Source organism: Cardiocondyla obscurior, linkage group LG02 (assembly GCF_019399895.1).
Source record: "Cardiocondyla obscurior isolate alpha-2009 linkage group LG02, Cobs3.1, whole genome shotgun sequence".
Classification (NCBI taxonomy): domain Eukaryota; kingdom Metazoa; phylum Arthropoda; class Insecta; order Hymenoptera; family Formicidae; genus Cardiocondyla; species Cardiocondyla obscurior.
This window is the reverse complement of record NC_091865.1, coordinates 12,553,436-12,577,816: the sequence shown is the minus strand read 5'-3', so window position 1 is coordinate 12,577,816 and position 24,381 is coordinate 12,553,436. Positions and strand designations below refer to the sequence as shown.

Genomic DNA, 24,381 nt, shown 5'->3' with positions numbered 1-24,381 from the left:
ATAATGATTTTGAAGAAACAGACGCGTTTCAGCGAGACAACAAGGGGACGGCCAGCTGTGGACTGATAGAAAAGTACAGCAGCTTTTGAACCCAACCATAACTTTGTGATATTTCCAACGAAAAGTATGATAAACGCAATTACGTTTGCAACCGGTTCAATCGTATTCATCGTTAGAAATACCATAAAAATGTGGCTAGGCCCAGAAGCAAGTATATTCCTCTTTCAGGACGCTTATGCCGTCCCCTTGTGAGAAGCGAGCTACGTATTTCTGTTTTATGCTATCAACGCACCTTCCTCTCAACTGTTCTGACTGTTAACTGCGCGACCGAGAAGTCTCGAAAAATTATATATCACGTATAGAAAAAAAAAATATATATATATATATATTTATTTTGTTTAAATAAATAAATGAAATAATGAATGAATAAACTAGAGACATTCTCAATATAAATAGTATTACTTGATCTATGTCGGAAGTTAAACATGCAAAATAGACGGAAATCAGGAAGGTGAGGAGAGCCATTTGCATCGCTTCTTCTTTTTTTTTTTTTTTCTATTGCGTCACAATGCGTTCTTCCATATATTTATGGTGACAAGTTATCTACACATTACAATGCACTTTTATGCAGCTTAGTATTATAAAACATCTTTTGTTGGGCACACCACATTCGTATTTTGCGGCTCCCGTCGAAAGCATTGGGGCCTCGTTTGAGGTCAAGTGCGTGTGCATAACCGTTATATCGTAACGAATAGCTTATCGAACACCTTTTAACATGCGATGTTCAATTGGTGATCCTGTGAGCGATGGAGCGAAGAGACAAGTGTAGAACAATTCATCAAAACGTTCGCTACCCGCGTAAATTCATTCACAATGCAAGAACCACCGACGTCGCATTCTCGTGCGACATAACTGTTCTTACTTTCAATACCGACACAAACATCGACTCAAATCTTTTTCTGTTTTGTCCTTTTGGTTTTAAAAAGAAACTCGTGTATACAAAACTCGTAGTGGAAAAGAAACACGTTATTATTCCGATAGTTTACACTCGGAACAATTTCAGAGATTCGATTAGTTAATTCGAATCCCTAATCTCTTGTCGCAGAATAAAATTTCCGTTTACCGTTTCGGGAGAGAACCGCGCTCGAAAGGTGCTGTGTCTCCTTCAACGGGGTCCAATTTCATTCCGCGACAAATTCCAAGTACAAACTTTAGGAAGGAAAGAAAGGAATAGAAAAAGTAAAGGAGCATCCTACTTTTTCGCTACTTGTCCGTCGACAAACTTGAGATAATTTTGCCCGGCTTCCAAAACTGCCACTCCGGTGCAGATACCAGCTGCTGTGAGACAAGCTGAGTTCGCCGGCATTATAGAACGTATCACTGCCCACAGTAGAACTGATCCCAGGCTCAATAAAACGGCTCCCGTAGAACTAAAAAGTAGACACAATTAAAATGACAATTCGATCTTTATATTAATAAATTTAGTCTTATTTGTGAAAGATGCAACAATTCTCACTGAAGCAAAAGCTTACCTGTACAAAATTCTCTTGTGCTCCGGTGCTGACTTCATATGTTCACGTGTGTAGATGTACGACCCGGTGCCAACCAGAGATCCAAACAATAAATAATTCGTGATTTCCCTTGTCGGGAATATTCTGAAAGAACGATCGATACTATTCACCCTTCTTTCATCGAGTTATTTACCGGGAGTTACATTTTCAACTTAAAATCTATGTTTGTGCACGCATCGCTTCCAGTTACGTAATAAGAGTGAGAGAGAAGGAGAGAAGGAGCGAGGCAGAGAGACAAGACTCGTGCCACACTCGCGACCGATTGAATCATGCCGAAGTGAAGAAGACTGACTTACTTAACGATAAGCACAGGGTTCATCACGTTGACGGACATCGCGATGTACGAGGCGGCGCCGTATGCTGGCACATAAAACTTTGCGAGGTTGCACCGCGTAATCGGTCGCAGCCCGAGCATCTTGATGATCTCAGAGAGGCCACCGGGGACGTTGTCGTCAGTGGCATCGCCACCGCCGTTTCCCGTGCCGGACATCTTTCCTTCCGTCGTGTTGCACGTTTTTATCTCCTTGCCGTGTGTGCGAACCACCGGAAAATTCCTCTCCGCCGGATAATCACTGCCGCGCAAGCCAATTGTCGTTGATTGTCGTCGTCTCTACGCCGCGAGACTTTGTTCAGTAATTTTTACGTTCGCTCGCACACCATCACTCACACACATACACGTACGCAATGATGGTTTTTCTCGCGCATGCGCGGCAGATGTACGTATGCACGAGCAGCGTAACGTTGCTGCTGAGTTGCCTGCCGTGACCTCTGAGCGGCGGCTAAGTGTACCGACGGACGAGACAGAGAGAACAAGATGGCGGCCGGGCAGTAAACTGCCGTCGATACACGTACACAAGTGCGGTAATGTTTCGTGTAGCTTACGCTACGTGACGCTTGTCGGTGCCACAACGGAGATGTAACGGATCGTCGCGCATCTTGCACTTTTGAACAAGTTGATGAATTAATTGGATTTATCGGAGAGACAAGACGACGGTTAATTCGGGATCTTTTCAACGTTGGAAAGACGTTTCGTGATTACGGCAAAGTTCGCAAAATCTTTTGTATAAAGTCGAAAGCGTGTGCAATGTAATTCGCGGTGTCGGGTTGCGGGTGTGCGGTTAATGTGCGTTGCAGGGATTGTGCGTGTGTGCAAGGGACCTCGATGACGACGACGGCGGCGGTTCTTCTGGTCCTACTTGATTGGAGTTGGAACATCGCGGAAGCTGAGACAGGTGAGTCTGCACAGGTAACATTTTGGAATTAGCGATTAATGCGAAGGTGATTTGATCAAAACAGATTTAGTTGACGAGCGGCTATAATTAATTTTCCGTGAGATACAATTTCCTTTCAGTCCGCGTACCGCTTTTCTTCCCCTCCCCCTCGCCGCCATTATCGATGTCCCTCATAATAAAAATCGGCAATTCAGATGTATTAAAATATTTAGTTTGTACGCAAAATATTTATTTAGCAAACGATCGTTTATTTGCAAGCGTATAAAAATATTTTTTTTAAAGTGTTAAATCGGAAATGAGAAGTCTCGCAGAACGAATCCACATTGATTTACATATTTTTAAAAAAGCATTTAAATTACTAATTTTTTTCGTGGCGTAAAGGTAAAAAAATAACAGACGAAAATATTTTTGTTTTTCACACATAAAAAATAAAATGAAAATAAATTATTACTAATCGAAATTGAATTAGTCGTTTTGAGGATCAAAGTACAAGTTCGTCATTATTATTTTCTGCTTACACTGTATTTTATTGCAACTTAATATTTCGTATATATTATATCGTATAAAAATTCAGGTCGGTATACAATAGTTGTACGTCGTTCTTCGTGCGTAGAAAAGCGACGAAGGTTAACATGTTTCCGTGTCGACGACTTCCCCGCCGCGTCTTCTCCTCGCGAATGTTCAAGCGCGTTCAATAGACTCGCGAAAAAGTTGGGCCGAAGTTTCCGCGATCCTTCCGGCATCCGGAATACGAGCCTCGGCGGGAGATCTAATATCCATATTTTTTTTTCCTCAATAATAATAATAATTTCGACGTAGAGGAGGAAGTTTGCTGTTCCCCGCAAGACTCGTCCCTCTCAATCTCAGAACCTTGAGATATCTGATCCGATCAGCGAAGGGAGACGCGAGACCCTTAATTATACCCGCGAGGCCCTTAATTGCGCGTCCCAGGCTCTCATTGTTTCGCGTTTTGAAGAAGCGTTTTTTCGGAGGAGCCGATTCTCAGGCATTTGACGGTTAGGGCGACTATCGTGACGACTGCCCCGACGAAAGACACGACGCCGAAGACCGCCAGGATCGCGAACCAGTTCCTAAAGGTGCCGATTCTGCTGTCGCAGTCGTAGGTGTCGGTCAGGTTTAGGTTGAGAGCCGACAGGTTGACCGGTCTCAGGGAGATCGGCTTGTACTTGCGCCTCGCGACGGTCGAGTTCCGCTGCCGCTTGACGAATCGGTAGAATATGGCATAAGTGAATCCCTGCCCATCGTGAGACCCTTTGGCGCTGTAGTACTGGATCAATAATTCGTTTCCGCTAGACGTCAAAGGTACTTGGATGTTGTTGATGTCCCAGTGAGACGCGTCGCAGTAGGACCATATCAGGAAGCTGTCGTTTACCTGCGATTTCGCCACCGACTCTTAGAACTCGAGCTGTCTCGCGAGCGAACGCGACGGGTCCGCGGTAAACGTAAATCACGAGATAGAAAGGAATTTCAAATTCGCTTCAACAACGCTGCGATCTTTTATCAATCGTTGGCTGCTTTCCCTCGCGTATTTGATTAGCAATTGAAATTCATTCAATTAAAACCGACAATCGAGATCCGTTTAACCGCGCGAGCGCGTCTCTATTTAATCGCGCGAAACGCAAAACTAAAGGAAGATCCCAACGGGGAAGATACGAAATCTCGGGAACGAGTCCACGTCTCGTTTTGTTTCGCGATTTCCAAGGCCGGGCATTGTGAACTTAAGATTCAAGTGGGTAGAGCTTATCGCGCTTACCTGAGCTCCATTATAAACAGTAATCTCGTTGCCCGGACAAGAGCCGAGGGTGAGATTCTGGCGCCCTGGCTCCGGCCTCCCGGCCGCGTTTCTCAGGATCTTTATGTGGATCGAGACCCTCTCCGTGATCCTGCCGAGGAACCTGTAGACGCACGAGGTGCCGGGGGGATACCAGGTCTGCGGCGACCTAATGCTCTCTCTGTTCCGCCGTCGGCCCGTGCTGTGATACGCGAATTCGCACTTGGCGCGCTTCGTTTGTCGCGAGACACGTTCCTCGTGCAGAGTCACCTGAAAGCCGTCGTGGGTGACGGTGCCGTCGCCGCGCGTCACGAACTCCAGAATCACGTTTTTCCCACGCGAGTAGGTGCGCGGTACGCGACCGCTGCCACAGAATCTCGAGATCTCCTGGACCCGGCCGTCCACGGTCTCCAAGAGCGCGAGGTAGTCACCGGCGCCGCACGCGTCTGCCGTCGATCGATCTTCCCCGAGGTATTCGGGCGCTGGCACCTTAATGGATTACACGGGGCATATATCGATCTAGGCGAATAAATAGACGGGAATTTTCAAATATATTTCGCGATTAAATCCTCACGCTGAAAGGGAATGAGACTCGCTCGCAAAGTCTCGATCATGATTTATCGCGACAACTTATTAATAGAAATTGAAAAATTGAATTTCAGCACCGCGAATATGATTTTAAATATCAATTATTTCAAGCAGCTGCGGTAGATCTGTCATTTCTAATAATTAGATTAAATTTCTTTTTCAAATTAATTAGCAGATTTGAATAATGATTGAAGAACCGTGTATATCGTGTATTTTACACGTGGCTGTTATTATCAACTTAGCTAATTAGGAAATTAGAGAAGGGTTTATTTATTCGTTAATGCGCCTTTCCTTAAATTAAGCTACGTACCGCGCTACCGATTGTCCCGCTCGACCTTTCAGGATCGCTATTGAAGTAACGACTTGGGACGACCCCTCGATGATTCTTTCTCGTTATCTTCGATTTAATGCGGGGTTCGCCCGCGTCTCTCCTAGGCAGCTGCCCTTTGTGATGCTGCTTTCCCTCGTGACGTTGCATCGTCTTTTTCTCGTGGTGCCTGAGCCTCGCTAATTGTCCATTCGTCTCCGCGGTGCGTCTCATCGCGGAAATCCAGCCGTTTCCCGATTGATCGTCCCCGATAATGGATTCGTCCGCCTCGACGTGATCCCGAGAAACCAACGGTCCGCCCCTTTCCCCCGAACCGTAGGAATCCTCGCAATTCTCCATCCGACAACCCTCCTGGTCGCTGTAGTTCATCAGATCGAAAAGATCCTCCGGCTGGCCTCCGATTCTGAACCGACCGGCGTGCGATTCCAAAGCGATTCTGCATCTGAGAACAAAAAAAAATTCGACTGATTTCGGCGTTCAATATTCACCGCGAGGATGCGGGGCTATTTTAGAACCCCGAAATCACCAAGATTTTATCCCGTTTACTCCCGAGAAGCGTGTGAAAGTAGTTGATCTCGCCGGAACGTTCGAACGACACCGGCCGCTCGATATTTGACCATATAATTCGATGGCGATGAAGCGAAAAGGCGGAATCGTGGCTTGTTTGCCGGCTCGGCGGAGAGGCTTGTGTTATTTCGGCGAGCCATTCGTTCGAAATTCCGGCAAGCTCGAGCTTAACGGACTCAAAGTAGTCGATAGCGAGCACCTAATCCCGCGTGGATAGACGCCAGGGTAGCTCGGCGAGGTCAGCCTGCAGGATCTGCGCTCGTTGCGGACGGTGCACTCGACGGGGCAGGTCGGCGACGTCGACGCGGAATAGCCGCGGTGACGCTCGATCGCCAGGCGGACCGGCAGGACGGAGAACTGGGCGGAGAAGATGACCGGATGTGCCGAGGCGAATTGTTCGTCCGATGTAAGGGTGAGCGTCAAATCGGGTCCGCGTCGCAGAAACAGCCTGAGGGATCGTGTTAGACGTTTACAGCCGCCCCAGCGATCGACAAAGGGGAAATGAAATACCTCGTGGCGTTTCCGGTCACGTGGCCGCAGTATCGACCTGTTGTCTCGTTTTCCGGATCGTCGACGTTATCTGAGAACTGAAAATACGCCCCTTCGCACCGCGCCTCCTTCAGAAAGCCTACCTGCAGCCTCCGGACTTTCACTTCGATCACCTAGATTCGTTACAAATTGCTGATTAAATCTGTAAAGATGTGTATACACTTAGCGAACCAACACTAAATGGATAGCGAACGTGAAGATTCACGAACGAGCCAATCACTACAAAAATAACGTACTCGACAACACACATCACCGACAAAAGTCGCGGTTGCTGTGTTTGCTCGCTAAGCGTACCCACATCTTTATGCTTACCTCGTTTTTTATTATTTTTTTATTTTTTACTTTTATTTTACTTTATTTTAGTATTTATTTTAATTAAATTGTATCGGGTGATTGAAGATGATTGTTGCGAGATAAACCTGCGGATCCTTAAGCGGCGCTTTGATTCGCACGACGCACCGACCCATTCTTCCCGTCCAGCGAATCCAGCCGACAGAGTGTCTGATGGTGCGATTGCATCCTATTGTAAATGCGAAAAATGCGTCACATTCAAACGAAAAAAAAAAAATATATATATATATATGTATACTATACGTAACGTGTATAAATATTTGCCGTTTACAGCAAAGCAAACGCGAGTATGAAAAAAATGTGAAAATTTTATTTGGAAAAGCCCGCCTGTTCTAAAGCGCACCCGATTAAATAATTAATATTTCTCACTTTACGTTATTTTACGACAGAAATTATATTTTACATCAAATGCAAGTAAAATACAATGTAAAATTTAGATGTGCTCGGTTGCGCGGATAATATTTAATTCTTCTCCTTTTTTTTTTTTCTCTTCTTTGACTCTTCTGTAAGATTTCTTCGAGGTCTTTCGGAATTGATTAAGCAAATTATTTTGGAGAAGAAAAGAAACGGTAATCGAAACACCCTTCGGTATTCGCTGACGAAAGCGCGATCTTGTTTATATAACGATCCTCAGCCCTTCGCCGGACTAATGAAATTACTCGGAGTTTACCGGCTAATTAATTGCCATTGATGTAAGCAATCTCACTGAACTGAGGCGCTGGTTTGCCGATATCGTGTTTCGTCTCGTGTACTTCTACTCCTCGACTCGGCTATATTTGTCATCTTAATTATATCGTGCACGCATGCACACACACGGCCGAGGCGCGTTCGCGTAACGCAGCTGTTAAACAGATATTAATTAACGCCGTTAATATTTCCGTGAATGCCTTTCCGGAAACCGTATCGAGTTAAGCTTTCGGATTCGATTCCAAGCTTTAACGTTACCGGAATTTAATCTCGATTTCTACACAAAAAAAAAAAATTACTTTGCGGTAAACAAACGTCAACGGGCAGAAAAAATAGCGATTATTACGTATAATTAATTTTTATTTCATTTAATTAATTCACTCTTCTTCTCCTCCTTTTTTTTTTTTTTCTTTACGCGACTCAGAAACGTGCAGGATCTCTTCTTCGTTTCCTAAGAACAGGTGTATGCTTATCATTTACCCGTTGGATACTGAGGATCGCCGCGAGCCATCCGTATCACAAACGCGTGACAATGCATACGATTAATTACATCAGGTACCCTCGGGCGATGCGTCTCTCCGCGTAACGATTTTCCCGTCATAAGGGACATGAATAGTCATCAACCAGCGTCTCCTTTGACGCGCCGAGTCCGGGGAAAGCGTGTCGAGGATTCCGAAACGGGTGTTTTTATTGTCACAGATACGGCGAGCGCGTTTAAATTTCGAAATATCGCAGTCGCGAGATATCACGTGCCTCCTTTGCAAAAGGACGTAAGGACGAAAATCCGTTCAATCTGCTCGCGCTCGTCAGCAATTTCGACGCTAAACACGTTGTCCCTCGATCTAGGCGAATGTTATTCCATTACAAAGGTGATCAACGTTCTTTCTCGATGAAGTTTCGCCCCTCGTACTTCATTAAGCCGCGCAATCTCATTCCCGCCGAGGCTTCTACCGGAATTGCAGCCGCCCTCCAATCGAATTATTCGCGAATCGCTCGAACACATTCGCACCGTCGCAAACAATATCGCGTGTGAGTTACTCGAAAAGAAATGCAATAGCTACCGCGAGATGGCTATTTGCCTGTTAAATAGGAAGCCGCAATTAGGCGTGCCGATGCGTAATGAGCCGATAATAACCGCTAATAATGTCTCGTTTACAGCGCTAATTAGCGAAGATACTTAGTGGCGTCGACGAACCTCTGATCTCCGCGGAGGCCCACGAAGGATCATTGAACGACAGGATCAGCAGCGAGAGGAGGTACAGCGCAGTTTCCGATCTCATCCTCGACGCCGTGTATTATGACGCGGCTTGCTTCACGTCCGCTTCTCCGTGCTTCCTCTTCTTCCGGTTTCACTCATTTTCCGCTCTTCTCATCGCGGAGACCCGCCACAAAAGCGGCTAATTCGTTCGTGACGTGCGCTTATCTGGGGGAATGAAAAACGTTCGGAACTTATCTCGCGATCGTTTTCGGCGATCATTAGCTCGTTAGAGCTAATAATTAAACGTAAATCAAGGCGCAAACTCGAAAGCCGCGATCGAAAAATCGCCGACGGAGAATCGGGAGGGACTCGCGAGTCCGTTAGTTACGCGAAAATTGATTCGCCTTTGGCTCACTTTAAATTTGCTCGCTCATTCGGGATTCTCACGACGTATTTCCTCTTACGCAGCGAGACGAATGGCGCAAAAATAGAAGTCGGGATAAAGTTGAAGGATGGTGGGTAAGCGGAGAGCGGGAGCGTAGGATATACATGTAAGCCTTGTAAGTTCGGAAGACGACGAAAAATCTCCAAGTTTGAGCCGTCTCCGAGGTAAGAAAGAGAGAGAGACGAGTCACAGCTAGTGATCCCTCCCGAAGAAATAGCGACGGTCTTTAAGAACTTTCTCGGATCTTTCTCTTTTTTCTCCGGACCAGCCGAACTGCCGTGGAAAAAAAAAAAGAAAAAAAACAAGGGATAATCAGGTCTTTTTATCCCGGAGACGCGCGAGTTCTAAGTCTCTTTTTTTTTTTCTTTCTCCCACTCTCTCCGACTGCTCTTTTTCAAGCAGGGAAATCACTCGTAATCGATCAGGTTATAACTCGGAATATCGAGAAATAAACTAGAGTTACATAAATGACAGTGCAACAAGTAGCCGGTGTTAATTCCTTCGCCGCGATAATAAGTGCAAGATTGAACTGGCCTTCCAGCTGGTGAACGTTGACGAGCGAATGTTAATTACAGAATTCGTGTTACATTTCGTTAAAAATGCGATCAAGCGGGCGTTAATCGCAGTCTTAGGCGACTTCGCAGGAACGAGCTCGCGAAACGGAGCACGTGGAACGCGCGATAACAGCCGCTCGTCGAGATCAGTTTGAAATTAGATGAACGGGGAATATTACGTTTGCGCGCTCAAAACATTTCGTGACGACGGCACGTCGACGGTTATCTACGATGTACAGCTTTACATGCAAGGTCGTTGTCGTTTGCTGAGTAGAAATTCAAGAGAAAGATAGTGGCACGATTCGTCTCGTGTGTCGCAATGATTATCCCTCAAGATGCAAGTAGCATCTTGCAAAGAAGCGCAATTACTTCTTCCGTAAACTTATCGGGGACAACGAATGTCACGTGCGAGCTTAAATGCGATTCGAAATTGAAATCGTGCCGGCGCGAGACAGTTCGTTTCTCTCATTACGTTATTTGCAAGCGATCTTTTTAACAACGGCGCATAGATTTTCTGTCGAGTTTTAAATATTACTCACCCCAACGTAATTCGATCAGTCGCTCTTGGATTAAAATCAGTGAATAATGCACGGATCCGCGGGTCGAGTGACGCCAAATCGTGATATGCCCGTTTCATTATTAATGCGGGTGTTTTCGAGCCAAAGTGTATTCCGCGAGCGTAATTAGCTTTTCGCGAATGAACGTAACGACATGAAGAAATAATAGCGGAGAAAACAGAGGAGAAGAGGAAGAAGAGGGCGTTCGACAACGTGGGAATACCTGCGGGGTGAGTGCTTCACTTGACGTTTTATAAATATATTTTATACAATTATTTCTAATTATCTCTCGGGCGGGCAATAATTATTTCCGAAGGCAATAAAGTGACGTAGCGTTTCAACGCAAACATTTTATTTACGTTGTACGAAGGAAATCCTTGCGAATGGACCATTTCAAAGAGTCGAAATTGAAATTCCTGCGTCGCGAGGTATTGCGGTGCATCGCGTTTGTACTTTGCACGTATCAATTACAAATATATTTTTTTCTTCTTTCCTCTTTACATCGCGTACAAGTTTCCGGGATATTTCGCGGATACATATATTTCGGTTGACTGGCTAATGCCGGGCAAACAAATGTACCTACGCTGTCGCGCCGGAACGTTGTGCAACGCGATGCCGCGCATCTCAATTCTCGATTTGGTCCCGAATTTAGCGGGGGCACGCGCGCGAAAGCCATTTCCCACCAGGGTGGCGCAGGTTCCGGTTATTTTCGGCAATTGTTAAGTACTGTCGCGCGGCCACGCCGAAAGCCCATCTCCGCGCTCGCGTCTCATCAGGCTCGTGATTCAGCGCGCTCTTATCTCGCCGCTTTGTCCGCCCCTAATAAATGTAAGGCCGGCCCGGTGTAATCAGTCTTACCCCCGCGATTATCTAAATCTCGGTGTATTTATAACGGGGTTTCTCGGCTCGCCGTTAAATTAGTTGCTGCCTCGTATATCGTCGCCCTCTTTCTCTCCCTTTAATTCTTTTTTTTTTCTCTCCTCTTCGGAGAATTTTTTATTTAATTTTTTTTTTTTTTCCCCACCTTTGCAACTCGATCCGGTCGGCACTTTTTAATTTCCCATGACACACTTTCGATAATTAAATAAGTAAGCCCTCGCTAAGCGGATCTATTTCCCCGAAAGTTTGCATTATTTGACGGTACCGCGTCGCAATTGCGTCAAGTTTTAATTGCGGACACTCCGTGGAATCTGTAGAACCCATTAGGCCATTTAATTTCGCTCTTCTCAAAAAGTTCAAACTTTAATTCTCATTGAAATTACGCTCGTGATACGTCGAATAAGGTTTTCACGCGCGAGTTACTACAGCAAGTAGCAGAAGTAATGGAAGCAGTATTAGAGGCATAAAAGCGCATTTGCATGGTTGGCATAAAGAGACGGAGAAGAATGATACGGAGCTTAACTTGAGGCAATTACGTGACTATCGCGAATATATATACATGTATAATATATAACCGAGTCACTATAAAATATCAGCATTATTATATTAATTTTATAAAGAAGCTTGTTACATGAATAAGTTACCTGTTTTGAGTCACGATGATAAAATTTACGTCGTCCTTTTCCTAGTCGGCGAGTGCCACGTGCTCCGTATCGAAACGCAAAGCGCGAACATCTCGCGAACTGATCGCTTGATTCGCCCGGGTGTTTCGCAAATTCGCGAATCGGGCGATAATTAGGAACTTTCGACAACTGAATTTAATCGATATCCCACGGAAACGAGCTGGTCACCGTTGTTATTAGCGGCGTCACGTGCTGCCTGCTGTATCGCGCGACGTCCGAATTCTCTCTGTCGCGGTGGAAAAGCTTTTTCCACGAGCGCGCTTCCAGCGCGACACGTAACGCTTTTTATCGGGGCCAGGCACACGTGTCACGCGAGATTATTGGCCTTTGTGAGCCGGCTGACAAATGGTCCACCGCATATGGCGCGTCGCGCACGACTGAGGCCAGATTTTGGTCCAGCAGCCTCCCCCCGAGCCCGCGTCGTTCTCCCCCTGGCACCCGGCCACCCCCGCTCGCGATGCATCACGCAGAATCCACGCATCCCTCCGACGCGATTGTTAACGAGAGCCTCTCGCAATAATACGTTTTATCTCTTGCAGAACATTCGTTCGGCTTAAATTCTACAGACGCTGTAAAGACAAAATTTTCAAAAGCGCTTGAAAATCACTTGATGCAATTTTCGCTTTTGTTATTTTTTTATTTCAATTTTTTATTATTATTATTATTATTACTTTTTTTTTTTTAACGACACAATGGCAGCGTTCAGCGGAAAAAGCTGCTTCGCAACTATTGTAAAAATCGTGAATCTGATTGGCGTACGCTCCTAAAATCGACGAAAATTAAGAGCACACGTCAATCAGATTCACGATTTTTCCAACAGTTGCAAAGCAACTTTTTTCGTTGCACACGGGCATTGGGTTTTTATTTCTGACGCGTACCAGCAGTTTCGATTTTTGAATTATAAATCATGTCCGCAAATTTAACGGATATAAATTGGCGAATCTCCCGCGGCTGATCTCGTCTCCCGGATTTCCCTAACGGACGGACGACAGGAAGGATATACGAATATAACCGGCGACCAAACTTGAATGAAACTTTCTGGGAGATTGCACCCACGGGACTCGTGACGGAGGCTAATACGCTTTAAGAATATCACAAACGGAAATGGTGAAAGGGCCAATCTCGAAAGGTGTCATTTAATTCGAGGAAAATCTCCGCGCTCTCGGCAAACGGCGTGGAAAAAATTCACGTCTGCGATTTAAAAGAGCTCGTTTTAATTTGATCCGGAACACGCAAGCTGCATCTTGATCCCCAATTATCCTTCGCGAGATAAACATATAAAACTTAATAGGGGTATTAAAAACGAACAGTTATTCTTAATCTCAAAGATCGATTTTTCGCGTATATTAATAAAACAGAGAAGGAAAAATTGAGATCAAACCGCTTCGATGTTTGCCGCGCATTGCTGAAAATCTCTCTCAAGTCGATTATTTTAATTCAGTTATTTTTGTCATCGCCATTTCGAATATGATTACCATCGACGCGTTCTGGTTCGGTTGGCGGCAGCTCGGGTCGGATAATGAACGGTCGAAAATAAACTGGAATCAAACGAAGTCGACGGCAATTCGATCGCGATTGCTCGGGCGGAGGCATTCTGCCGGAAAAAAGTACCTAAGACGTGTGAAGGGACCGGCGAACTTTTCACGAACTCGAAACTTGGGATCTTCTCTCCCGCTGAGCCCTCTCGCCTGCTTGATCCCTCTTGCTCATCCCGCTCACGTACGCGAGGGTGGTTGTTTTGGCGATGAGGGTAGCCGGGATTCGCCCGGGCGGTGCTCTCGGCAAAATACGAGATCCGAATTATTGGGACGCTCCGCCGAAACCATCGCGATTCCCAAGTGCGACACGTATGAAGTCGATATATCGTCGCGGGCGATATATGCCACGGTTTTCCTCTCAACCGGGTCTGTCACGAGGGGGGTTGAAAAAGAAAAAACGATCTCGTTAGGAAGAATAAAAAAATCAATTTTACTTTGCGACGAAATATAGAAATTATTTTTTAATTATTAAGAATTGTCGAACGTTATTTTATAGTCCTAATCAACTTTAAATAAACAAAGGAATTCACATTCCGTCTTTTCTCTCGATCGCATTTTGAAAGAAAAAATAATTAATTAATAAATTTAAAAAATAAATTCAATAAATAAATTTCTAGTAAGACGCCGTCGTCTTGTAACTTCCGCGAAACCAGCTCGCGTCTGCAATCCGTTTGTTTTTCCGTCCGCAAAGTAAGGTAGTTTTGTCGAACACTCGGCATCGAGTGATCGTCATTATTGCCATGGGATCCCGTGTGTCGGACGGACAGCAGAAGTGGCTTGTACCCGTCGCCGGGTACAAAGAGCACGCGGGGGATCCGCGAGACACCCCACAAAATTCCAACTGCAATAAATTATATTCGGGGCACGTGCCAGTCGTAGGGGTGAGCGTCGTGTGTGCTGTACCAAATGGCACTTTCATTGCACTTGCCCCACGGCCTTTGCATCTTGCCGAGTTTCGTCACCCCCAATTTATGACTCCTCTTCGTCTTCCCTCTTCCTTTTTTTCTTTTCTTTCTTTTTTTTTTTTTCTTTTTTTTTTATTCTTCCTTTTTAGGGGTGGAGAACCACTCGAGCGGCGACACGTATCGCACATACATTACGCGTTACGTTTATTTATAGAATTTTTTCGAAGATTGTGAACGGCCTGATGTAGCCGAGAGGGTATCGCGCGTGTCGAGGGGTTAGAACCTTTTGTTTCATTTTCGGCCTGCTTTCTTCCGATCCGCCAATCTCCCCCGACGATTCGCAACGAGATATTTTATCTTTACACCGTGTATCCGCCGATAGCGTCATTATTTCCCGAAATGATTCGCGCCGAGCGAACAACGCGCGTGGGAAAAAGGGGATGGACCATTAAGCCGCGCAAGATACGTCATTTTTCATACTTTAACGCGTACGGGGTGCGTGAATAAACCAACGTGAGATCCGCGAGCGAGTTGCGATAAATGACACGGCCGGCTAACAAATGATAATTACGACGGTACCGCGTTTTGAAACTCGGTTGCAATTTTTGTAGCACGAACAGCTTAAAAAAAAAAAAAAGCAAGCCGCGCGATATATTTTGATATCTTTATTAAAAAGAGATAATTTATTTGGTCTCTTTTTGTTTCTGTAACTTTGCGTTTCACTTCTTTAAATTTTTTATATCCGCGACTAGATTTTTCAGATATTCTACATTTTTGTTTCCTCGTAACTCTTCGATTTCTACATTTCCGAATCTGCGGGTTCGTAAATCGAACGGATTTATGAAGCTAAGGCTGCCAGACGTATAGATCTCGTCTACGACCGACCGACTTGTCGTTCAAGATCGCGCAGCGTTAACTTATTACCGGGTGGAAATAATGCGCGAAGTTGCAGAAGCGTCGTTATTGCCAGGCATTGCGGCGAGACGTTAGTTTCGTGTCTCATCGTGCGGTTGACATTTAATTCAAAATCTTGCGTCACCCTACCCTAGCCACCGACGCGAGCTTATTCACGCCTTTAGCCGCAATGCCCGTGCACTCATAAATCTCGGAAAACTTGCCGGTGGCTACGGGCTAACCACCCGCCAATTAGCATCTCGAATTCGAGGGTGCGAGCGAAAGTTTCCGATTTCCCTATTGTCGCAGCGGCGATACTAGGGTGTCCCATGGGCTTTAATCTTAATAACAGATTCTTCGACGATTTAAGAGTAGATTTTTCTTGAAAAAACTAAAAAACAAAAGAAACAAATCGTTGTCAGGAAGAAAAAACAGAATCATGACTATTTCATAGTATTTAACTTTAATTCCTTCAAATTATTTCACTTTCTTTTTCAAACCTCTAATATTAGATAAATATATTAATATAATAATTAGTAATAAATAAATATATATTAAATATCTCGGTTGTTGAATTTTAAATTAAAATTTTCAATTAAAATGATGGAAAAAGGGATTTTTTAAGTCTTACAATTGGATTTACATTTTAATAAGAAATTAAAACGATTTTAAGGCAAAGTTGCTTTGACGAGCTTTTTATTTCAACGAATTTCGCATTGAGGGAAATACTATCTCCAAATAGTTCAAAGGTGCCAGCAATCCAAGCGCCCAACAACTCGTAACGAATGTCCAGAGGGTGAGTGGCAAATGGTTGGCTGCAAAACAGTGAGAGCTCCCTATGGGCTCGTCCTCGACAGCGGTCGTCTACAAAAACATTAATCACAAGTCGGTCGGTGTTTGCGCAGTCTATTTCAAAGCTTGTCCTGCGCACTTTGTCATCGATAGATCGTCGACAAACATTTTCGGGCTTATAGCGATTTAAATTTTAATCGGAGGTGGATGGAATGAAGGCAGAGCACTGAAACATCGAAATATCGATCGTTTTTCTTTAATATTTCGAAAATATATTTTATAACAAATTATATACATATATATGTGAAAAAAAAAAAACAAAATCAGAAGTGCACTTTGTTATTTTCACTTACAAAAAAAAATTATTTATTTAACATTGTTTTATGCCTAACGAATACTTTCTCGCAAGTGATTCTTGATGAACGTGTTAGTATATAAAGAAGCTAGTAAGGAAGCCAATAGGACATGACGATAACTAATCATCATGATTTACAATGATTACCATGTTTACCATGGGACGTAATTCTGATCCTATTTTTACTATAATAAAGTTAATTATACATTTGATAAACATATCAAATTGAAGCAAAATTGCTTAAATTAATTCTTTTAGGGTTTTTATGATTTTATACTTGAACAATTGGCAGCACAATCAAGTTGATATTTTACCTGATAAGTCTTGGAGTACACTATTCGTGTGGCTTTAAATAATGTTTTATTTTAATTAAAATGTGGATATAGTCGTTCTCCTTAAAGTAGAGCGAGCATATTTACAATAATTAAATTTGTTTTTTTTTATATTAATCGCAAGCGATTATTTGTTCAGTAACTTTGATGACTTTATTGGAAACCTGAAATAAATTATAAAATAAATATCAACATTAATTATAAAAGTACTGCAAAAGTTATACTTTCTCAAAACTGTGACGTTCGCAACATATGCACGCAAATATCATTGTGCGCTTGAAAGAAATATTCACTAAAAGAAAACTGAAATATTTATAATAAACTAATGTAACCTGAATGTCTCTGAACGTACAGATTAATGTAAACAACTCACAGTTTCCTATTTCGTGATCAAATTGACTGAAATATCTTATCGAAATATCTCCCTGTTAACAAGATCTCATCAAACTTCTCATTTTACATCATAATTACAAATGTAAACAAACGATTCTGTTTGTAAATTAGTGACTAGAGAGAGACGTGAAGGGAAACCAGCTTCACGGGATAGATAAAAAGCATTCGTGGCCACGCGCACGCGTCGTTTGGGCGAATTATCACCCAAGATTTTCTAACAACGCCGCTCCTCGAGATTGAGTTGGCACGCTTGCCGTGAAAGCTAACTTTACCGTCTTCACTCGTTCGCGGTACGTCGTTGTGTCGTCGACTCTCCGCTCGCCAAATGTTTTAAGATGGCGGACGCGAACCAAAAGTTGCTGGTGGAACTCCTAAAAAAGCCTGGGAACAACGTGTGTGCGGACTGCGGGGCCAAAAGTAAGTACCTACCACAAAAAGAAATTCTATTTGCGCTAATCGTCGCGGTTGTGCGAGACGCATCGATTACATCGTGCATCTTAACCTCTCAGCACGCGTCGCGCGACGTCTCGACGTTTATTTTTCTCGCGGTATTGAATATTGCGATTATATAATGCACCGTTGCGTCGCATCGACGGTTTGCGACGCCTGCCTCTCGACGCCACGCGCCGTCGCCTGCTCTTAATGATAACCGGCGTCGATAATGCGGCTAGCGATAGTGGCGTGAAAGGGACCATAGTAGTCGTTTCTTATCGCGACCACGATATCTTTTCCTTCTTTCCTTTTTCTCGCACTGTATTGCGTGCTACTATTTACTTACTGTACCAACGTCACGTTTTAGATCCGGAATGGGCATCCTACAACATAGGTATATTTGTTTGCACAAGGTGCGCAGGTGTGCACAGATCTATGGGAGTGCACATTTCGAAAGTAAAGCACTTGACATTAGATAGGTGGGAGAATTCGCAAGTGAATAGGATGCGAGAAGTGGGCAATACTGAGGCAAGAATGCATTACGAGGAGCGTGTGCCCTCGTGCTACCGTAGACCAAGCCCAGATGCCCCACAGTAAGTTATCAGAGCTTTGTGGATTTTTTGTTTCAATCATTGCCTTATGATTCATTGAGTTAATATCGTAATATTAATGTTATGACAATATTGAATTACTGGAAAGTAATTTGTAAAATTTATTAGAGTTTTAGTTGAACAGTGGATAAGAGCAAAATATGAACGGGAGGAGTTTTGTCATCCCGAAAGACAGAATCACTATGTGTCGGGATTCATGGAAGGGTTTTTGATGAAACGTGGGAAAGAAGATTCGCGTTACCATTCTCGTAAATTTGTACTTTGCGAGGCAGAAGATACACTCAAATATCATGTTAAAGAAAATAAAGTAATTTTAATTAGTTAGTGATATTCCCTAAATTCCTGGATGCAAATGTGTAATCTCAATTTTATTTTCAGGAACCCAAAGCTGTTTTGAGGATATCAGAGCTAAATGTAGCATTTGCTCCATCTAAAACTGGCAATCAGAATAGTCTTCAATTATCTTTTATGAAAGATGGCACGACAAGACATATCTACGTTTATCACGAGGACCCGGAAGTAATTACGAATTGGTATCTCGCTATTAGATGCGCGAAGCTGCACCGCTTGCAAGTGGCATATCCGGGTGCAAGTGAAAACGAGTTACTGTCGCAACTCACGAAGGATTTTCCGCGCGAAGGTTACCTCTGGAAAACTGGTCCGAGATATACAGACGCTTATAAAAAAAGATGGTTTACCCTAGATGGTAGAAAACTCATGTATCACGACGATCCTATGGTATATTTTAATTTTTATTTACTGCATGTAATATTTCAAGTATTCTATATTACTGTCTTTCTCTCCATTTTACAAGGACGCACATCCAAAGGGTGAAATTTTCTTGGGACATTGTTCCGAAGGGTTCGCGATAAAAACCGGCGTACCGCCAGGTGCTAGGGATCAAGGATTCTCGTTTACTCTCGAAACGCCTGATAGAACTTATCTGCTCTCTGCGCAAAGCGAAGACGATAGAGCGCAATGGATAAACGTGATACAAAAAGTAATAGATAAACCGCTAACGCCACAGGACGCGACCGGTAAGCCGGTAACCGGAACGTATGCAAACTTTAATCCAAAGAAGTATGTATGTATACGCTGGTTTTCATTTACAGTAGCGGCGAGACTCGTAAGAAAGCGCACAGCAAGTGGAACAATGAATATATTTTCGTCCACGAGATAGGGCTGGATTCCTCTTAGACGTCTTTCTTAATTAATCGGTAATTGATCGTAATGTCGAAATAAATACATGACTCAGCACTCACGAACGACACTCCGGATTATTTACTCATTTTGTTACTGTTGAGTCATGTATTTAACTTGCGCACGGTTAATGTAGTTTGCATAGAAAAATACGCATAAGACTGCTCGACGATGTCGATTAACATGGATTATTGCAAGAGTCAATCGCTCCTCGGTAACGATCTTGCATTGAAAATAATGTTTATGTCGCTTACCATCACAACGAGTAGGCAGGCAGTATCGTAACAATATTATAAGAAATTTTTACTTAGCAATAATATTGTGTGATACTCGTCTCTAGCAGTGTAATGTATGGAGCACCGAAAAAAAAAAGATTCTCTTCCAGACGTTTGACCTAATCCGTTACAGAACAATTTATTGAACAGCAAATCTAGCTTAGGATAGACAGATATTATTTTAAAGATTACAGTATTTTCTTCAATTTTTTTTTTTTTTTTTTTTAACTATTTACTTAGCTGGTTCATTTAAACCACCATTATAAGGCCACAAGTGATAACGACACACTCTGTACATAAAAAATAAATTTTAAGGGCCTACCACTCCTCACAATTTCTTCGAAAAAATTGTCTGGTCCCATCATGGTCCATTTCCATAAAATAACATTCGGAATATTACTGATAGAAAAAATTGAAGAATATTATTTATTACCGAATTATTAATAATTTATTATTCAAGTGAATGCGTAAATATGTATGTATGTGAAAAATTTCAATGTTTTTCTTTTTGCTCGTGTTCGGAAATAGGTAAATTTTTTAAGTAACATAAAATATTGACCCAACAAAAAGAGGCAATACTGACATACGTCACTCTAAAAGACGGTGGAATTAATAAGAAGTTCACGAATTGCACCGGCAACCAATATCCGCATGAAGTCTGAAAGACAAAATGTATATGCATTCTGTAACGTTCTACGTTTTTCTAAAAATATTTATTTATTCGGAAACAAACCTGAAAAGTGTGCACAAACTTAATTTTGCATTCTTGAAGGAGATCCGACTTAGCTTCCATTAAACTCATGCCTGTAAGATTTATGAAGTAGATTATTCTGTCATAACAAATTAGGTAACACCCGCATAAAACATTCAAAAGTACTGACTGATAAAAAACAAGATAAGTAACGATGGTGTCAAGATAAATTGGTCCGCGAAAAGCTTTTTTAATACGATCTTTGTGGATTTTCCACTGTAGTACGTATCGAGCCACTTATACCTGTTAATATCTCAAATTAATTTTTAAATTTATTATAAATTAATATAAAACTTAATTAGCATTGTTATAATACCATCCGTGTAGCATCGGTCCGGCCAAGAGGCAACCAAAGATCGCGTATCTCTTCAGTTGCGGCCAGTTGTACGTTGAATCAGCGTTTTTATCCATCAAGTCTAACATTTCACAAAGTTTTTGTACTCGAATCAGTACTGGTCCCTTGACATTAGACAAACTTTCAGACTCCACGTATATCGGTTGCACCGGCTACGAGATGACAATCCGTTTATTAACACACGTTTTAATTACAAAAATTTGAACGGAAGAATTTAAGAATATCACCTTAGACATCTTACTGAAGCTTTGTCGAATAAACTCGGCGCTCGTATAAAAAAAACTGTATACCATTGAGTTGAACAACAATGGCCTCTTCTGCATAATACTACTCGCAACTCGAAGAACTTTCGTCGATGACATGTTTTGTTTTTATTTTAATGTTATTATAGCCGGAGTTCCTGCTACTTGTCACGTTTTTATCCGCGTTATTAAATATTGATACTACTATTACAGTGTTCTAGCGTTGAGTGTAAAGTCAAATGGGCAAGAGGCAAATGCCGCTTGGAAGAGTGACGCTCATACTGGCGTATAAAAGCAGTAGCAACCATTTAGATTCAATCGGGTTTAATCATGACTCAACTATGTCAATTGTATCGCATGAACATTCTGCTCTCGTCCCCTCTTTCCCAAATCACTGTCACGGTGTACATCGTAAGACAAAAAAATACGCATTACACTTTTAAACTAAAAAATATTTTTATATAAAAAAATGTGTTGTGTACATTTTTCTTTATCGCTCAACGTTATTGTATAATTATAAATATATTAATTATAAATTTGTTATAATAATAATGAGAATCAATTAGGTACAATAGATTGTAGTTCAGAATGCAACCAATTTATCCAATCAGATGATACTTCCTTTTCCAGAGTGACTTCTTGAAAAACTTCACTTCTTTCCACCTGAATTTTAAATTTGTTTAACGTCAGATTTGATAGATTTTTATGCCAAATGTGACATAAATTATAATTTAATTTAATTTAAACCTACCTCATGGAAATCAAGTTTTTCAAACATTTTTACGCTCACTGCATTGTCCAATTTAATTTTCGCGTAAAATTTGTTGATATTTAGCGTTTCCGTACCTTTACAAAAATAAGAAATTGTAAAAAGGAGTGGTAGACCCTTTAATCGTTATCACGTCGTCTAATTACCGTAAAGTAGCATTAAAATAACAGATTCCCAGCCTCTCTTTTTGCCCCGACTCGCCTCTTCGGCTATCATAATTTCTATCTCGGCGGTGTGCGATTCTTGTGTATAAAGAAACAAATTTGTATCACCCACCATGGCATCTGAAACAAATGAAAAGAGAGACTGGATAAAAAAATGGTGGCGTGTCAAAGCGTGTGTAAAACGTGCGTACCTACTTCACTTTTGGTTTGTAGGTAAACAGCTTTATCCAGAATAATAAAAGTGCATTCTGTAACATAAAGAAGCGTATAATAGTACAGAATTAGCACGGGAATGAGTAGCTGTTTTGTGGCTATTGCCGTATACGAAACTGTCAGATTTGTAATTCTCAGAATGACAGATTGTATTGACAGATATTGTTCTCTGTCATTATTTTCATACAAAATTGAGAGACGTTATTAGTTTCGGCTCGTGCATTTGCAAATGTGACAAATGGGTCTTTGAATTATATTCGGTATAAAATATACCGATAAAAATAGAAAAAAGAAATCGGGATAAAATACATTTTCCAACAATGACGAGAATTATAAATCGGCTAGCTTTAAAATCGTGGCTTAAAACTATGTTAGATAATTACTGTCTTCGTCCTCTAACCATCGTTTCTGCATCTTAAACTCTTCTTCCAGTGTCAGTGGCTCGGAGCTTGTCAAATACTGCAGCCTAGGATTTGTCATCCACTCGTGATACCTAAACATGACAACATAAGAAGTTGCAAGCGCATTAAATAAAAGCGCAAAAAAAAATGTAAGTTAAAGTAAACATATCCTGTAAATACAAACTTTACGACATGTTTCTCCTGATATGGCACCAAAATCACGTTCGTTCCGCTGATACGAGTCTCTACGTTCTTCCTCATAATTAAATTGGGGCTTGATAATAAATTTATTTCTAGTCCTTAGTAAAACTTGACGATATTCTGTAATAAAAAAAAAAAAAAAAAGATATTCAAAGGTTAAAGAAACGCGAGCCAACGCATGTTATGCGCGAACTCTCCATACTTTACTTTCTCTCTAACCATATGCCTCTTTTTTTTTTTTAAGCACAGAAAATTCGAAGCAGCAACGCGGAGGATTTGTAATCAAAGTCTACAATCAAACAAGGAGCTTCGATCACGTAAATAAATAGACTTCGATATCCAATCGACGATACTTGTTATCTCTGGGAGAAAGCAAGTTTCCGGTCCACTAAGGCCAGGGTGCAAGAATTCATAGACGCGCTCATTCACGTACAGTTCACGTGACGCGTGCCGCGTCGGCGCGTCCATCAATCACGATGCGTTTCCGAACACGTCGGTGAAGGCGCATCCGTTCCGTCGTGAGTTCGAAAGGGGAGAGGGGGAGTTCGCCGGCGAGCGGGCAGGTGGCGTGCCGGTCAGTGCACGCACTTCCGACTAGTTAAACTTTTCCTCGGCCCGTCCGGCGTTCTGTCATTGCTGTCACTGGCTGTCACTACTGTCACAACGGCGCCAAAGCGTAACGTGCTGCGAGACGCTCCGTCGGGACGACCGCACCGGGATACGGCAGCGTTCGCGAAGAGACCACTGAGAGTGAAAGAAGCAGCAGCGAGTGATTCCACGTGCCCGGTGAGTATCGGTCGCGTAATAAACCTTCAATCGTGCGACCCGGCGGCGACGCCGAAGCCGCGCGGGAGAAACCGCGCGCGCGCGCATCGGACTTGTCATGGAGGCGTTCATCTCGAAGTCGACACGTGCTTTTCGCGCCTCGCGGTCGCCGCGACTTCCCGGTCGCCGGGGACGCCGGCGTTGAGCACCGCGGCGTCGGGACGCCGCCGCGAGTCGTCGCGACGACGGCGGCCGGAGGTGCGGCGCGTCTCTGCCCGCTCATTCGTCTCACGCATTTCTTGGATTTTGACAGCTCCTCTCGCAGCCGTAAACAATGGCCGATTACGCGGACTACGGGACCTGCAAGCGGCAGTACTTGATGGACAGCTTCTCACCGGGGATAAAGCTGAACTTTCTGAAAGACTACAGCCCGTTGACTGCAGCGAACGGTAAGTCAACAGCTTTCCATTCCGCCAAACGGCGAATTTTCGACGCGTCGCGGACACCGCTTTCTGTGCGCGCGCAGCGCAAGGCACGCTTTTTCCTGTTACCGGGTGACGCTGCCGCGAGAATGCCGCGGCACGTGGTCCAAAGAGCTGACACGCGAGAGCTTTCGCCGTAAGCTTTTGCCGCGAATCCGGGTGTCCCAGTAAGCGCGTGAGCTCTCGCTCCGTTTTAAGTATGGAGAGAAATATCGTTTTGACCACGGTCGCTATCATCCCTCTTTTGTCACGGGGGAACAGATGCGCGTCTCCTTTAGAAGTTTTCGACTGTCTCGCGTGGCGACGCCGCGAGTCTCTCAAATTATTCAA

The 24,381-nt window shown here is 43.2% G+C and overlaps 5 protein-coding genes across 12 annotated transcripts; 1 reads left to right on the top strand and 4 right to left on the bottom strand.

The window, feature by feature from the left end:
- Positions 1–534: 534 nt before the first annotated feature.
- On the bottom strand, positions 535–2,270 carry LOC139113173 (uncharacterized). The gene is made up of 3 exons (XM_070674124.1): positions 1,868–2,270; positions 1,533–1,655; positions 535–1,430 (listed from the first exon to the last, which is right to left on the bottom strand). The coding sequence occupies exons 1-3, from the start codon at positions 2,059–2,061 to the stop codon at positions 1,253–1,255; spliced, it is 495 nt and encodes a 164-aa protein (XP_070530225.1). The 5' UTR covers positions 2,062–2,270; the 3' UTR covers positions 535–1,252.
- Positions 2,271–2,686: 416 nt separating this feature from the next.
- Positions 2,687–8,962, bottom strand: LOC139113175 (uncharacterized). Its single transcript, XM_070674126.1, has 7 exons — positions 8,861–8,962; positions 7,047–7,147; positions 6,589–6,740; positions 6,278–6,526; positions 5,494–5,953; positions 4,578–5,084; positions 2,687–4,196 (listed from the first exon to the last, which is right to left on the bottom strand). Exons 1-7 carry the CDS (start codon positions 8,943–8,945, stop codon positions 3,759–3,761), a joined length of 1,992 nt encoding a protein of 663 aa, XP_070530227.1. The 5' UTR covers positions 8,946–8,962; the 3' UTR covers positions 2,687–3,758.
- An 8,343-nt stretch (positions 8,963–17,305) lies between these two features.
- Positions 17,306–23,187, top strand: LOC139113165 (arf-GAP with dual PH domain-containing protein 1). Of its 5 annotated transcripts, XR_011547646.1 has the most exons (8): positions 17,317–17,607; positions 17,990–18,215; positions 18,342–18,540; positions 18,612–18,971; positions 19,048–19,270; positions 19,346–19,450; positions 22,635–22,752; positions 23,049–23,187. XR_011547646.1 is itself a non-coding variant. In XM_070674108.1 (6 exons), exons 1-5 carry the CDS (start codon positions 17,526–17,528, stop codon positions 19,411–19,413), a joined length of 1,233 nt encoding a protein of 410 aa, XP_070530209.1. In that variant the 5' UTR covers positions 17,307–17,525; the 3' UTR covers positions 19,414–19,450; positions 22,635–22,771. The 5 variants fall into 5 exon arrangements, 3 of the variants coding, with proteins under 3 accessions (XP_070530210.1, XP_070530209.1, XP_070530211.1); XR_011547645.1 differs by having other exon boundaries at positions 17,383–17,607; positions 19,048–19,450; XM_070674108.1 differs by lacking the exon at positions 23,049–23,187 and having other exon boundaries at positions 17,307–17,607; positions 19,048–19,450; positions 22,635–22,771.
- Positions 19,915–21,405, bottom strand: LOC139113171 (PXMP2/4 family protein 4-like). Its single transcript, XM_070674119.1, has 5 exons — positions 21,042–21,405; positions 20,776–20,966; positions 20,590–20,702; positions 20,442–20,512; positions 19,915–20,366 (listed from the first exon to the last, which is right to left on the bottom strand). The coding sequence occupies exons 1-5, from the start codon at positions 21,174–21,176 to the stop codon at positions 20,202–20,204; spliced, it is 675 nt and encodes a 224-aa protein (XP_070530220.1). The 5' UTR covers positions 21,177–21,405; the 3' UTR covers positions 19,915–20,201.
- Positions 21,494–23,160, bottom strand: LOC139113172 (alpha/beta-tubulin-N-acetyltransferase 9-like). Of its 4 annotated transcripts, none has more exons than XM_070674122.1 (7): positions 23,024–23,160; positions 22,788–22,924; positions 22,586–22,695; positions 22,185–22,237; positions 21,972–22,131; positions 21,808–21,902; positions 21,494–21,719 (listed from the first exon to the last, which is right to left on the bottom strand). In XM_070674122.1, exons 2-7 carry the CDS (start codon positions 22,862–22,864, stop codon positions 21,615–21,617), a joined length of 600 nt encoding a protein of 199 aa, XP_070530223.1. In that variant the 5' UTR covers positions 22,865–22,924; positions 23,024–23,160; the 3' UTR covers positions 21,494–21,614. The 4 variants fall into 4 exon arrangements, with proteins under 4 accessions (XP_070530223.1, XP_070530222.1, XP_070530221.1 ...); XM_070674121.1 differs by having other exon boundaries at positions 23,012–23,120; XM_070674120.1 differs by having other exon boundaries at positions 23,007–23,109.
- Positions 23,188–24,381: the final 1,194 nt, after the last annotated feature.

Coding starts and splice junctions, on each gene's coding strand:
- LOC139113175 (XM_070674126.1), bottom strand. CDS start 8,945: ATGAGATCGGAAACTGCGCTGTACCTCCTCTCGCTGCTGATCCTGTCG. Junction 6,741..7,046: donor CGCCGCTTAAGGATCCGCAG/GTTTATCTCGCA, acceptor TAACGAATCTAG/GTGATCGAAGTGAAAGTCCG. Junction 5,085..5,493: donor GCGGGACAATCGGTAGCGCG/GTACGTAGCTTA, acceptor TAATCCATTAAG/GTGCCAGCGCCCGAATACCT.
- LOC139113165 (XM_070674108.1), top strand. CDS start 17,526: ATGGCGGACGCGAACCAAAAGTTGCTGGTGGAACTCCTAAAAAAGCCT. Junction 17,608..17,989: donor TGCGGACTGCGGGGCCAAAA/GTAAGTACCTAC, acceptor GTCACGTTTTAG/ATCCGGAATGGGCATCCTAC. Junction 18,541..18,611: donor ATCATGTTAAAGAAAATAAA/GTAATTTTAATT, acceptor TTTTATTTTCAG/GAACCCAAAGCTGTTTTGAG.
- LOC139113173 (XM_070674124.1), bottom strand. CDS start 2,061: ATGTCCGGCACGGGAAACGGCGGTGGCGATGCCACTGACGACAACGTC. Junction 1,656..1,867: donor AACCCTGTGCTTATCGTTAA/GTAAGTCAGTCT, acceptor TCGTTCTTTCAG/AATATTCCCGACAAGGGAAA. Junction 1,431..1,532: donor CACAAGAGAATTTTGTACAG/GTAAGCTTTTGC, acceptor TCTACTTTTTAG/TTCTACGGGAGCCGTTTTAT.
- LOC139113171 (XM_070674119.1), bottom strand. CDS start 21,176: ATGTCATCGACGAAAGTTCTTCGAGTTGCGAGTAGTATTATGCAGAAG. Junction 20,703..20,775: donor GGACCGATGCTACACGGATG/GTATTATAACAA, acceptor AGATATTAACAG/GTATAAGTGGCTCGATACGT. Junction 20,513..20,589: donor ACTTATCTTGTTTTTTATCA/GTCAGTACTTTT, acceptor TAAATCTTACAG/GCATGAGTTTAATGGAAGCT.
- LOC139113172 (XM_070674122.1), bottom strand. CDS start 22,864: ATGAGGAAGAACGTAGAGACTCGTATCAGCGGAACGAACGTGATTTTG. Junction 22,696..22,787: donor CAGGAGAAACATGTCGTAAA/GTTTGTATTTAC, acceptor TGTCATGTTTAG/GTATCACGAGTGGATGACAA. Junction 21,903..21,971: donor TATTTTAATGCTACTTTACG/GTAATTAGACGA, acceptor ATTTTTGTAAAG/GTACGGAAACGCTAAATATC.